The 14,955-nt window shown below is 30.0% G+C and overlaps 1 protein-coding gene across 4 annotated transcripts; it reads right to left on the bottom strand.

Annotated features, from left to right (window-relative positions):
- Positions 1-266: 266 nt before the first annotated feature.
- Positions 267-14,955, bottom strand: LOC143240668 (plasmanylethanolamine desaturase 1-like). 4 transcript variants are annotated; one of them, XM_076483471.1, is made up of 7 exons: positions 14,887-14,955; positions 13,082-13,259; positions 11,768-11,887; positions 8,140-8,231; positions 5,881-6,099; positions 5,274-5,526; positions 267-3,137 (listed from the first exon to the last, which is right to left on the bottom strand). In XM_076483471.1, exons 2-7 carry the CDS (start codon positions 13,254-13,256, stop codon positions 3,124-3,126), a joined length of 873 nt encoding a protein of 290 aa, XP_076339586.1. In that variant the 5' UTR covers positions 13,257-13,259; positions 14,887-14,955; the 3' UTR covers positions 267-3,123. The 4 variants fall into 4 exon arrangements, with proteins under 4 accessions (XP_076339586.1, XP_076339587.1, XP_076339585.1 ...); XM_076483472.1 differs by having other exon boundaries at positions 14,858-14,942; XM_076483470.1 differs by lacking the exon at positions 14,887-14,955 and adding an exon at positions 14,673-14,750.

Below are 14,955 nucleotides of genomic sequence, written 5' to 3'. Positions count from 1 at the left end.
GTGATGAAATCTGTTTCAGGTTTTCTCTAACTGTGAATAGCTAGAAAGGCTCTGTTTTGGGTTTTCAATTTAATAAGTAATACCAAGAGTTTTACAGAAACTGTTTTGAGGTTTGTATTTCAAAGAGAATCAGCAAGAGATGTTTAAAAAACTTGGGTTTGCATTCTCCAAAGAATATTTGAAGTCACAAAAGTTAGTTATACCAATTTTCTGTATCTAAAATCAAGTTTAAACATGAAATAGAATGAAGAAGTAAATAGAGCAAATCAGTTTGGAAACATATTTACTAAACAAAATACATGAAAAGCAGACACATTTGTCAGTTCACAAAGCATTGTGTGAATGCACTTAAATATCATAATCATTATAAGGAGAATATAATCCATTAATAGTAAAAACTGAGTTATTAATTTCAAAATATGAAACCTGAGAATATGAAAAATTTATAAACAACATATGTGATTCAAAAATCACATTTTAAAAATTTTGTTTCAACTTAAACACTGACACTATGGCAACAGATGAAATCAGAATACAAATGTAAATAAAAACCTGTGGACATTTTTTTTAAACATCCTATTATAAACAATTTTCAATATTCTATTTACAATAAAGACATTTGATGAGAAGTTATACTGTTAACCAAGTTTTTTTTAAATTAACGTACTAAATATTAAGTTTTCAAATCTTGAAATCAGTGTTGTTTATTGTTCTTGTGGTGCTAATTGTTATCAATCAACTGTTAATATGTAGGTTTGAAAATAGATTTGCAAGTCATCACATTTACGTATGTAATTTTAGTGTACTATAATATTTGCATTAATCTAGTTTAAAAAAGATTAGAATGTTATTCTGTTAGTAAATGTATAAGTGCTAGATAATCACTCCAAAACAAATCCATTTAAGTATTTAGACCTATCTAACTACTTATTGTGCTTTTAAAGAGTGATTATAAGCATTATTGGAACTGTGGAAAATAAACATTGTTAATGATGTCAGTTCAGCTATATGGCATCTTGTAGTTAGTACAGGAAAAACACTACCAGTGAAGAATAAAGTCAGCCTAAACAGTGTTCATTCACTATCGCTTATGCTTTGTACATCTAGTTATCAGCTACTATATGGTGATCTGTTCTGTATAAGACTACCTTAATATCTAGCAGCTTATTTTTACATGTATGGATCAGTATAATATCCTGTACATGCATATAAACTCTCAATTGCAAGTTGAAAACTTAGTTGCACATCACTGATGTCTTATGCTTAAATCTAGAGTATAAATGTAAGAAAGGCAATCTGATTGAGCAGTTGCATATTTCCATTTCTATTCCTAATGAAGTCATTCGTTTTTTACTTACTTTTATTAAAGCTCATTATTTTCCTTTAGTTAATATTGTTTTATCATATTCTACTAACATTTATTCATTAATTGCTTTATGAAACATTTTACTCACTCATACAATTTCTAATAGATTAACATGACACATGATGTATAACCATAGCTAAATCTTTCAATGAAGAGGCTTTTTTTTCAAAATAATGAAGCCACAAACAACAGCAAATGTGATATGACAGTCAAATATCTCAGTTTGCAAATTTTTACAGTATATTGAGACTACAATGTATAAATGTCAGTTTAGTAAGTGTAACTAACTAATCATCAAACTTAAAACCAACTTTATAAATTAACACAAATTAATAATTTACTTATTAATTTATTTTCTATGCTAAAATGCAAGTTTCAGTCATGAAAAGATAAAATACAGGCCTTATCTACCCATTGCTGCAATGAGTTAGTTTTGCTGAATACACCATGATAATAACATCACGTTACTGCATAATTATTTTTATGACTACCTATGCAAATTAAAATTTCATCAACCATTATGTTAAACCTTTAACTTCTTAATACACAGATGTAAACTCACTGAAATTATGCTGACCTAACCTAACCAGTAACATTTTTGGTAGGTTATGGTCATTTGTTGTATAATTCTTAATTCTGATTTATATAAATGAGTCTTCTGTAAAATGGCCATTTCTAGAACAAGGCTAGTGGATATAATAAACACTTGAAAAAGATAAACACTTGAATTAACACATTTTCTTAATTGTAATGTGCACTTATCAAAATGAAAATTGGGAAGATTTAAAATTTTTAAAAGTTTTAGGATGCTATGATAAATTTGTTGATGTGTGAAAAACTGAGTTATTGAAATATGTTTTGTAAATATACTGATAAAGTAGGCAAGTAACAAGTTGTGCTTTTTAAAAAAAAATAAAAACTTAATATTTTTAATTTTGGGGATTGTATTGTTTCATCAATTTGTGGTGTATACAAGAATGGTCCTAATATATTTCGACTTTTAAGTTTTTGAAAACTGTCAACTTTCTGTATAAAAATTACTAATGTGACGTACATTTTATCTTCAGGAGGACCTCTTGTTATCATGTACAAGTATGCACATTGAACTATGTGAGAAATCTAATTAAAAAAGAAGTAAATTTATTTCTAAATACCATATTTATGGTATTTAATTATAATATATTTGGAATCTTACAGACCAGTAACCAAAATTTGAAAATTGTTTGTTTAAAAGAGAATAAAAATAATTTGTTACCACATCCCCATATTATTCCAATGTCTCAACACAATATGTGAAAGCTTTAATTATGAAGATGTGATAAGATGCAATACATACATACTTCTTGACTAAGATGTCATAACAAACAGGTGGATGAGTGTGAAATCAGAGCTCTCTGCAACAAGCCTAATTTGTGTAGTAGCAATAATTGAGATAAACTAAATTATAATAATAATAAAAAATTAAAGAAAATGGTCTTTATAATTAATTTCTCATGTTTTAGTACCTAGTTCTTAAATAATATTGATATTTAAACAGTAATTTCTAGGATTTTCCTTACACACAAAAATAAAACTGATAGTTATGCTGGAAATCTTAATATAAACATTATCATCAGTAGTTCCTTAAAAAATAGAATTTTTGCTTTAATATAAATGAATTTTTGTTAGATGAAGCTACACACATTGTCAGTTATTCTGACACAGCTTGCACATCTATCTGAGGCAAGATTAAGGGTGCAGTGCATTTGTGAGCAGATTCAGCTCTGTGGACCTATTAAAAACAAAAACATAAAATGTATTGTTTAACAAGAGAACTTATAATATGAACATCTATTATATGCCTACAACATATAAAAATATTTGTCATTACTTTTTACATATATATTCTGGCTAGTTTCTGACCTTTCTTTTTTGTTTTTCAGTGAACAGATACTTCTGAGATAAAAGTAAAAATCAAGGAAAGCAGTTCTTGTACTGGAGTGATTAAAAATATAAGTGATGAAAGACAGTGAACTCAACTAATGTCAGTGGTTATAATGTTGTTATTTGTTACTAAGCACAAAGCTACACAAAGTGCTATCTGTGCTCCGCCCATCATGGATATTAAAACCTACTATCTAGCAGCAAAAGTTCACAGACGTGCCACTGAGAGGTGATTATAATGTTATCAGTCTTTGATCTGTCTTCTTTTCCCTGTTATGATTTTACAAATAACATGCTTATTTGTTTTCCAGTTTAAAATCAATGTTAGACAGACAACTATAAATAAGGTCTTAAAGACAGATAGAAATTGGCCCTGGTCTCGGAGAGTATGTTAGAAATTATCATTAATTATCTGAAAATAAAAATGCAGGCTGTAAGAAACGTTAGTGTTATTAGATAAGTTCACAATACAATAATTCAATATGGTTTGAAGTCAGTTAAGAAATGAATCAAAATCCCAATCTAAACAACAACCGAGGTTATTTACCTTTTCTATTAACACAAATTTCAAAGCACTTTCTAAATACATATCTATAAAAGCTAATAAAAATGTGTGTTTTCATTTAGCAAAGCCACCTCAGGCTATCTGCTGAATCCACCAAGGGAATCGAACCTCTGATTTTAGCATTGTAAATCTCTAGACTTACCATTGTACTAGCAGGGAACAATTATAAAAATAAAAAAGGCCTTAATTACAGACTAATCATAAATACATTGTTTAACTGGACAAAAAACACATTTTGGCTGATAAAGCTGTAAAACAAATGAGAGTCAGCTGATGATGACTAGAATATGGAAAATTGGAATGTTTTATATTTTGTTCACCTAATATGCTATGTAAATACACTAGTTATGTAGCTAATTAAATTAGTATTACTAAATAATATTACAACTATGTTAAAAGAAATAAAGAATGATTAAATTAGTGACTAGAAGAACAAAAAAGATGTAATCATTATCTTTCAAAGGAAAACCCACAATAAACAGAAATAACTGACTTCCAAAGGAAACTTCTTGTAAGATACAATTGTGCCTGTAAACACTTTCAAATATGAATATATTGTTGGAATAAATATTTTTAATTGTATGCTTGTGGTAATACTTACAATTGCGAATCATTCCTAAATGAAACAAACATTCAGCCACAATTTGTTTGCTCCAAAATTAAATTAATAAATGTAATATGTTTACAGACTGCCTAAATGTAAAACATTAGCCATTCAAAACAAAGAAAAAAGGTAATTTATCTTTCATATTTCTCTGCTAAACATTTCACATTTGAACATAATGAAATAACAAATTCTAATATATATATATATATATATATATATATATATATACACATAAATACACACACAAATTTTTGAGAAATGTCCTTGCAACAACAAAAAATTAGCATGTTATTGTCTAATGCTAATTAATCCTTTATTTAATACACTGTTTTTTTGTAAAAGCAGTGGGTCACCTTAATAAAGCTAAGTTTTAATTCACACATGTAAACATAGTTATCACATCCAAGTTAGAAATTACCTGAATCACTCCTCCTGTACTCACTTAGCATTAAACTGTTAATATACACAAAACAAAATTGTTTCACAGCAAAGGTACACAATGGGCCATATGCATTCTGCCCACTGCAGAAATCTGTACAAAATATAGTCACAATAAGTGTGTAAAAGCAATAAAATATCTTAGCTACACTCAGTATTTTTCCTTTTTTTTTTGCTCTCAGTTTCTTTTTTGGTTTCTTATAAACTCAAACAAATATTTTTATTTTCTTACTAAAATACAACTGCAGTTTCTCTCCTTTATTTTCTATAAGCATTGTAAAAATCAGATGGTATACAAGAATTTTATTGTATATCCTATAACTACTATAATGTCATAGCAAAATAATAAAATCTAAAGTGAAAATTTCAGTCACGTTTTTGAGCCCATTTCATGTCATCTGCTCGTGGCTTGCAGCCAGTCATGGCTTCAATTATTGTTTCCCAGGTTTCCCAGAAGCGGAACTTCTCGAGGGGATAATTTAACCAGCCAGTTGTGATGCAGAAGTAGGTCTCATGTGGTGCCACATGGTGGATACGATGATGACGTTGAGGGAGTATAATGTGACAGTCCTGCAGTAGAGTCACCCAACGTGGAAGTCCAAAATAAGTGTGGGAACACTTGTGAATCTGAAACATGAGATGAGACATGGTTGTTGAAAGTTAAGAAACAATATATAATATAATACTCTTCATTTTCTAATCATGCCTGCTACAATATATTATCAATTACATGATTTTGTATAAAACTACTCAGCTCTTACAAGTCATGACAGTGTTACCATTATGTCACCATGGTTTCACTATCTAAAACAAAGAAAAGATACAAACTTACTTGATTAATTTGGAGATACTGAGAAAATTTACAATACTTACTTGATTCCTTTAATGGTGCCTAGAATATATTTAAAATTTGCATTAATCACATTGCATCAGAACCTTAAATTAACATGGTTAGACATAAAATTTAAACATCAAACTTACTTGATTAGTAGTAGCAACAAATAAAGCTAACAGAAAGAGGTAACAATTCCAGTTGTAAAGCTCCTGGATTTTATCACTGGGATAGGAAAAGAACTGATAGCTCATGTATGCCAAAGAAGGTATTGTAACCATAAAGTTATCACCATTCGTTTCAATAAAGTCATGACGAGTAATTGCTGTTGGATCAATGTGATGTTCTCTGAAAGGTCTAATAAAAGCCTGAAAAAAAAAAAAAGTTTTGTATTTTTTTCAAATTGTTTGTATAATATTTTAAATAAAAATGTCTATATAGGAAAACAAAAAAAACCCATCATATTGATTTTAGTTTTAATGTTATGTTTGATCTACTGAACTCATAAGTAATACTGATTTTAGGTAAAACATTAAAAAGAATTTTCCTGCAAAAAGAAAGATCAAGTCAAGATATCATTTAAATATATTTTATACAAACTGTATGATAAATGCTATAAACAATGAAGTAGAACAATCTAGATTACATACATCTATAGAAGTACAAGTGATCTAAAAAATAATTACATTCATCACAAAACAGTTTCTAGTGAACAATCTTACATGAAGCCATCAGTAAGTACCATGTTTGTTAGCACCTATAGGTTAAACCTAAATCAAGTAAGCACTAATGCAAAATTAGTTAACCTATGTGTATTTTTTATAACAGTAATATTTAAACACAAAGGAGTTCAGATATACTCTTAGATAGCATGAAGGGGATGTCAATTACCTCAATATTCTGAGAGGGTTAGCTATCTTTTAATTTTTTTAAAATAAACACTTTCATGTAAATCTCTTAAATGTTTTCCTACTAAATGAAAAGTACACATTTTTGAAAAAAACTAGCACACTCTGTAGTTCTTGCTATATACATTAAACATAGCAAATATGAAAGCATAAATGTCCAACTTTTATACTATTGTTATGCTGAATATACCGTGTTTCTCTGAAAATAAGACAGGGCTTATATTAATTTTCACTCCAAAATATGACACTAGGGGTTATTTTCGGGGGATGTCTTATTTTGATATATTAAAAAAATGAAGTTACAAAGTAAAACTATTAAACTAACCATTTAAAATAAACTATTATTAAACTATTAAACTAAGTGATTAATACTTAAACAAACTAATTAACTAACTATTAAACTAATTAATAAATTAATTTTTTTTTATTTCTTTCCTCTTCCTGCCACTCTTAACTAGGGCTTATTTTAAGGGTAGGGCTTATATTAAAACTATCCCAAAAAATCACACTAGGTCTTATTTTATGGGTAGGTCTTATTATCAGAGAAACACAGTAGTATAACATTTGCTTTACGATTTTCTACACAGTGTTCCATTCTAATTGGTATCTTTACATTTGTTAAAAACAGTTTCAATTAAATTTTTCCTCTCAGATTATGTACTTGATACCTGAAACTATATTTTATTCAAATAGTATCAAAACAAAAAGAAATTCCTTGTGATATATTTATAATCAATAAGATGTATATTCCTTGTTTTTCTTACTTCTGATTAATAAGCTTTATAACATTTTGAAGAAATCTGATGTATTTGGTTCTTGAAAACATATCCATTTCTTCACAAAGCTCAAGTATAGTTTTCAAAGAAACAAAAGTATCTTGAGTTGTTTAATCTAAATTCTATCCTTGACTATATCTGTTTCAAGAATTGTGTGAAAAGTTTATGTAAGCTTACTGTTTACTTCATATGTAAATTGGTAAACACATGCACAGTTACTTCATACCATAACAATTAAAGTTTACAGCGACATCAAATTACCCATAATGATCAATTTCTACACCTTTACAAATACTTATTTAATTTAATTAAATATGCTTCATAGTTCACATAAGTAACCACTGAATGTTCATTACTCAGAGTTATCAAAACAAATTCCTGAATGTGATAAGAAGATGTTTACAATGGATTATGAGCTGCAAGTGATAAATGAGCCTTAGAACAGTAACTGGACAAAAATCTTATAGGGTTTAAAATTCTTTTGAGCTGTATGACTGGACCAAACTACACTGATTTTGATCTGTTAGTTATGGTATTGTATAAAGAGTTGATAGTGAAGTGTATAATATATTTGGAAAATTCAGTTGAAGCTGACCTTGGAATACTTGTGTAAAATATACAAACTTAAAAGTAAAAATATAAATAAAAAATGCAGTGCAAATGATAATCTCCAAAACAGCAGGCACCAAGTGACAGAACATAAGAATTATTGAATTCACCATACCTTGCCAATTATTGGAAGATCCACTGAACCCCAAGTGTCAGCTGCCCAGTGCACTAGTCCACTCAAGAAATCTGCAGTGATTATACCACACACTGTCAAAAGAAAAGTAGAGATCATGAACAGTGTATAAAAATTAAATAATTACAAAAAAATACAACAGAAAATTGTATTTAGTCTCTTTTTCTTTTCTCTCAATTTTGTACAAAGATTCAAAATTTTAACCTCATTAGCATAATTAATGAAATTCTAAATAAAATTAGTTTCATTAGTGCATGACTGCATGTTGTTAATTATTTGTTTGTTAAATTTCATGCAAAGCTACTTGAGGGTTATTTTCAATAGATATCCCTAATTTTGATATGACAGACTAGGGGGAAGGCAGCAGTCAACATCACCTATTGCTAACTTATGGGCTACTCTTTACCAGCTGATAGCTGAAAGGATGAGCATGTTCGGTGATGGGATTCTAATTTACATTCTACAGATTGTAGGTGTCCTAACCACTAGGCTTCATTTTCTTAAACCCTGGAATAATGGCAACTGTACATGTAATCTTGCAGAGTATTTTTGTTTTAAATCATAAAACAGCAGTAGCAGTAAATTTTCTATAACAAGTATCAAAAACAAAATAAATGCTGCAATAAGAAGCACACAAACAAATAAAATAATACTTGTTGAACAGATTTTAAATTGCTACATTGGTTGGCATTGTGACCCAGAGAGCTAAATCAAGCTGTCTAAATTTGCAATTCTGCAAATAACAAATGATCCATACTTTCCATTAAAATTTTATTTTTTCTTGTTTATTTGTTCAGTTTTATATGTCTACAGAATGGGCACAACATCTATATACTTTTAATACAGCCATATTCCAGATAGCTACAAATTTTATGAGAATTAAAACCATAATAGGGTAGTTGGGGTGCATTAAGATCATACCTGTAACTCACCTCAGCTCAACAATTAGACTTATTTGAACCACATAATAGCAATGGGAGAAGCACACAGAATATATGTTACAATGTTAGAATATGTCATCAACTGCAAAATTTATTAAAAAGTGCTCACTGAACAGTAAGTGTACCCTCATAGGTATCACTACCCATCTAGTGAGATTTATGAAGTAATGCTACGACCAAGAAAAATGAAAGATAATGTATTCATTTGGCTAAGGATGGTGGGTAGACTGGAGGATAGCAAACAGAGGTAGACTGTAACCCTCAATGAATGAGACAGCTTGACAGTACAGATAGTTAGTAATAAAGGTGTGAGATACAGTCCATATACCTGCTTGGATGATCTTACCAAGCAGCTGTCAAAAACAAGAGACAGACAGCTAATACTGGGTACAACAGGTGATTTGGGCTGATGTTATCATAAAGGTGAGTAATATTCCTGAGTTGCAGAATTCTTAGACATTCTGAAGAAGGACTGGTCAAGGCAAAGAAGATATGAATAATGAAAGAGGGTATGAGATGAGTCCAGAGCATAAGTATTGAAATGGAGAGAGAGTAATAACAAATAGGTTTTTAAGGGAAAAATGGTATAAGGAATAGGTGGTCAATTGCTCAAAACAAGCCTGGATAAGAGTGGATAGGTTGACACTGAGATTCCAATCATGCATAAGAACTGGGTGAGAATGTCAATGTAGAAGGAAGAACCAGAACAAAGTCATGAGAATCTGTAAGGAAAACACCTTACACAAGCAAAAATGCAAAAAATGATTGGCATGGCAGCACAAAAACTGTCCTTTGTGAAACAGACAGTTAGAGATGAGATCCAAAGATAGGGGATGTGAGCTGGGTGAGGGCTGAGAAGGGGGAGAGATAAGGAGAATTGGAGGGAGAACAACAGTAACTCGTATATCTGTGGATAGTTTATCCCAAACATGTGCATAATTTCACAGATAAGCCCCCACTAAAATCACATCTATTAAGCAGTCACTGATAAGCCCAGCAAGATTGATGTCAGCAAAAATGGTTAAGGTGAAGAAGAAAGATGGAAAGAAGAAAAGGAAATATGGGAAAAAGGCAGACTAGGACAAGAGATGGGAGTGGGGTTTCAGTGTTCTGACAGTTGAAAAACCAAGGAAGTTAATGAGAAATGATGATGGGTAGCTTTTATCCATGTATCTGTGGAACTCAGAATAGCCCCAAAAACTGAAGAGTGAAGAAAAGAAGCAAGGTGGAGGTCTCATAAAAAGGAGAATAGGAGATGAACATGAAAAAGAAGGGTATCCTTAACCAACAAGTCACCCCAAATAAAAGACCCAAGTGTGCAAGGAAAGGAATGAAGTAGTAAAGGCTACAAGAGAAAAAAAGAACAGAAATCACTAATAGTCTTTCAGTGCATGAAGTGCCTCTGACATGAGATGTAGAGAATAAATGCATCTCATAGCACAGAGAGAAACATTATATGAAGTTAAGAGTACTGGGTACTAGATAGTAAAACCAATCCCAAAGAGTTTTCCACCCTCAAAGGGAAAAAAAGACTCCAAGGTCTGTGGCTCCAGAACAGGGAAGTCAGAATGGCTGGATATTACGATAGAGGAATCAAAGGCAAGAAAGACAAAGTATACTATTACAAGAACAGAGTTGGGCTAAACCAGAACTAGCTTGAATGCCAATACTGAAAGAAGGGGAGAAAAAACAAAATTTGTTAGGGTTATGAAAGAGGGAATGGGAAATATCATAAGACACAGAAAAAAGACACAATACATACCTGAGATATAAGGTTCAATAATGTAAGGAAACATGAGTTTTTGTCAACAGAAAGAAAGAAAGACTCCTAAAACATAACCAGGAAGAAGAAACAAGCAGTCAGATTTGTCATCTTCTTCACACTCACCCTTAGAACAAGGGGAAATAATTTCAGACAAATAAACAGGTGCTGAAACTCCTGGCTACATAATAGAACACAACTACCTGATGCACAATGTCTATTATGTCATCCACATTTGGGCCTCCTGTAGCCAAGTGTAAAGTGTGAAACTTGACTAATGAGAGAATATTCCTCAATCAGACTAGAAACTGAAGTGACATGAACTTCAGAGCTCATTCCTGTACGAAAAAAGGAAATAAAGTCCTTTAATCTATTGCAAATTTCTGTAAAGTGAGAAAATCAAAAGATGTCTAATACATTCATTATGCAGTGTCACAAGTCATGAGAAATCTTACAAATTTAAGCAAAAGTTGCCTAAAGGCTAGAAACATACAAATCTCTAAGGCAAACATATGAAGTAGACAACTATGTGTGTATTGTCTCGAAATTTTAATTCTATAAACCTATTATTTTAGATCCAGAAGTTTATGTTTGTTGGATGTGCAGAGGGCTATCTGCACTAACCATCCACAGTTTTGATGTGATAAATTCACATCAGCTGGTAAACACCAATCACTGCAAACACTTAGACTATTCTTATCAGACCAAATAGTAGGATTTGACAGTTACTTTAATAAACATTTATGGTCACACATTGAAGAATATGGTTTTATTTTTTAATGGTAATGGGACTTAAACCATGGAAAGTCAACTCTGATGTATGGCATGTTAACAATTGGGTCACAATTGTCCCCTGCAGTTAATAAAATGAATACCTGTAAAATATAATCAAGCACCACATACTTACAAGATGCTATCAAGATGTAGCTACATTTGCTTGACTGAAAATGGTAGAGCAGGTGAATGAAGTTTATAGCCATCAGAGTGAGACAGCTTACAACTGAAATTATTTCCTGAAGCCTTTTTCCTATTAGAAATAAAATTTAATAAAAATTTTCACTTGATAACTTAAATTCAACAGTAAAATGCTATAAACTAATAGAATGCTGCAATTTTAAAGTAATAAAGTTGCATTGAAGAAGTGATGAAAACACTGGAAAAATAAATGTATTTTTAAAATACTTGTTCATCACTGTTAAATAACCATTAATTAAAATATACAAAGAAAATTTTTATGAAGTTTTTAGTATCAAAAAACTACAAAGATCAATTTATTCCAAACTTCAATCAAGTGAGATAAAAAAAACATCTACATAAAAGAATCTCCAAACTTGTTTATGAACTGAAATTATTTGCACCAATATTTGTGTTCCATACTTCAAGTTTTTACAGAACCAAAAAATGGCAAAAAACTTTTCTTTATCAGCTAATTATGTATCTATTTGCAAACTTTCAATATTCTGTGATATACAATATAATTTGTAGTATAATTCTGGATAGGAGATGAGGGAAAAGATAGAAACCACACAGAAAGATGCAAAGAGAAAAACATTTTACATAACATTACAAGACAAATGGAGAGATAACAGAATAAGAAAATCAATAAATATAATAGAAGCACTAAGGCTCATAACAACTGAATGGAAATGGCCTGTGCATATGTCAATGTGATATTCATTTTGGAATTGTTAGTCACATTTCTTTTTAATTAACTTAAAAATCTCTCACCTTAACCCTGCTCAACTACAGTGCTTTTGCATAAAATTACTAATATGGCTTGAATAAAGAACACTTCTAGAACATCATACGCAAAGATAAATGGTTAATAGTTTGATAATGTAATGATGATTTTATTCATTTCTATTAAGACTTTTTGAACCTACACGTTTTTCTAACATCATAAAAGTAATAAAAACATATCTTTTCCTTCCACAAGTAATTTGGTAAATATTCCATGATATGATTGTTATTAATTGAAAAAAGTAACTAAACACAATATTAAAATATGAATTCTATTACTGTTTTGAAGGCTAAAGGATTATTTCAGAATCATCTGTGTGATGTAAAAATATGTTTTTTATTTGATACTTGAAGTAATACAAATTTTTTGTATCACATTTTAAATATTAGAATCAATGTGACAAAAAATCATGAAATAATTGGAGTTAAAATTTCTCACACACTACATACAAATGTAAATATTATGAACTGTTTATAGCACCTTTAGTATAGTAACTTGCTAGTTCTTTAGCTCCTGCATGGTTTGGTCCCCATCTGCGAATTCCACTGTTTTCCTGGTGTGTGTCAGAGTTACAGTTTGGATCATCTTCTGGCATTGAGTTTTCCATTATTTGCTTCTCAGTCTTCACAGGATGTAGTATTTTACAATCCATCATGAACTATAGGAGGTAAAACTTAGTTTATAATTCACATATACTGCCATCCTTAATACTAAAAACTAACTGGAAGATTATCCTAAAATGACTGACTGCTCAGTGAAACCTTCTTATTATTAGAGTTTCACCATTCTTCTTATTATTTTTACAATTTCTGAACAGGGCTGACTAATTTATTATAGATATGTACTTTTTTATGGAAACAATGGATATGAAAAATGTTACAGGAAATTTTCTGTGTATATGGTAAAGGCTGTTGCCCTTCATAAATGTAAGCATACTGGTATGCAAACACAGTAAATTACAAGAAAAAACACACACACAAAAAACTGTTGAACAGAAAGAGTACAATAAAATAAAGTGCAAGTAATCTTAATGAAGATAGCATAAAATACTGTATATTCATTTAAATTTATACATTAAATACACTAAATTACCAGCAAGAGTGATGCACAGAGAGCTTAATTTTAGTATATAAATCTTTTAAAATTATCACAAAGAATTTCATATCAGTCTTGCTACCTTACACACTATTGATTGCTTATCATGAAAAAACCTCAATGCAGATCTTCTAAAGTAACAAAATATATCTCACCTTTTTATTTCTCTTCTATTCTAACAATTTTTAAGGCTAGTAGAGACAATGTGAATATTACAAATATCGACCCTTGCAAAATACATAAAATTACTTTGTCAGCATAATTAACAGAACAAGTAAATGAAAAACTAAAGTGATAAAATAAAATTAAAGGATAGTACAACATTACACCTTCAGTTTAGGTTTTGATAATATCTTATTATATACAGTTGCAAGATTCTATTGGGTTGAGGAATAATTTGTGAGTGTTTTTTCAAGTTAAAAAAATATATTCATAAATGAAACGCTTTCGCAAAATATTTCATGTCATTTGGTAGATAATTTTTTGCTCTAATATATGGTGTGTTTGATTTTCATATGTCTTTAATTTTTGCTTTCATTTTCAGCTCATTAAATGGAATGTCAAGTGGACAAAATCGAGCATTTTCGACACCATCTGCTTTTCGCATTTAATTTCTTGCAATTTCGTTTAAAACAATGCATACTATATACCTAGGTATTACATTAAATAAAGTATCATAATAAATGTTTTGGGTGTAATGTGTTCATGCATTGAAGTATTGTATAGTCTTGCATGTAATGCTTGAATGAAATTATTTAAAAATGCTCACGAATTATTCCTCAACCTAATATATTTTCAGCGTCAAATACTAGGCGTGATTTCTGCACTGAGACACGGTCGCAAATTACGGAACTTTAGCCTCATAATTAATCACTTAAAAACAATAATACAAAAAGTACCAGAACAAATTTTGATCGGGTACACTACAATAATAGAATATGCTAATAATTTTAATGATAGTAACAAACTAACATACAATACAGTTTATGTTCGCATCGATTAACAAATACAATGAACAAGCAACACTCGTTTTCATAAGTTAAAATTACAGAAGGCTAAGAGTAAATTATAAAATAAATATTAGCAAATAAGAAAGCCATAATTATAAACAAATGCATGTATATTTGTTTGAACATAACTAGTAAACTAAATAATAAATACTTGTTCATAAAGGGCACAATTTACATTACTTTTGCAACAATTCGGAAGCACTCTCAATAATCAATATAAATATTAATCGTTTGATTCATAGAGGACGC

This window comes from Tachypleus tridentatus, chromosome 13, assembly GCF_004210375.1.
Source record: "Tachypleus tridentatus isolate NWPU-2018 chromosome 13, ASM421037v1, whole genome shotgun sequence".
Lineage (NCBI taxonomy): Eukaryota > Metazoa > Arthropoda > Merostomata > Xiphosura > Limulidae > Tachypleus > Tachypleus tridentatus.
This window is presented reverse-complemented; position numbering and strand designations above follow the sequence as displayed.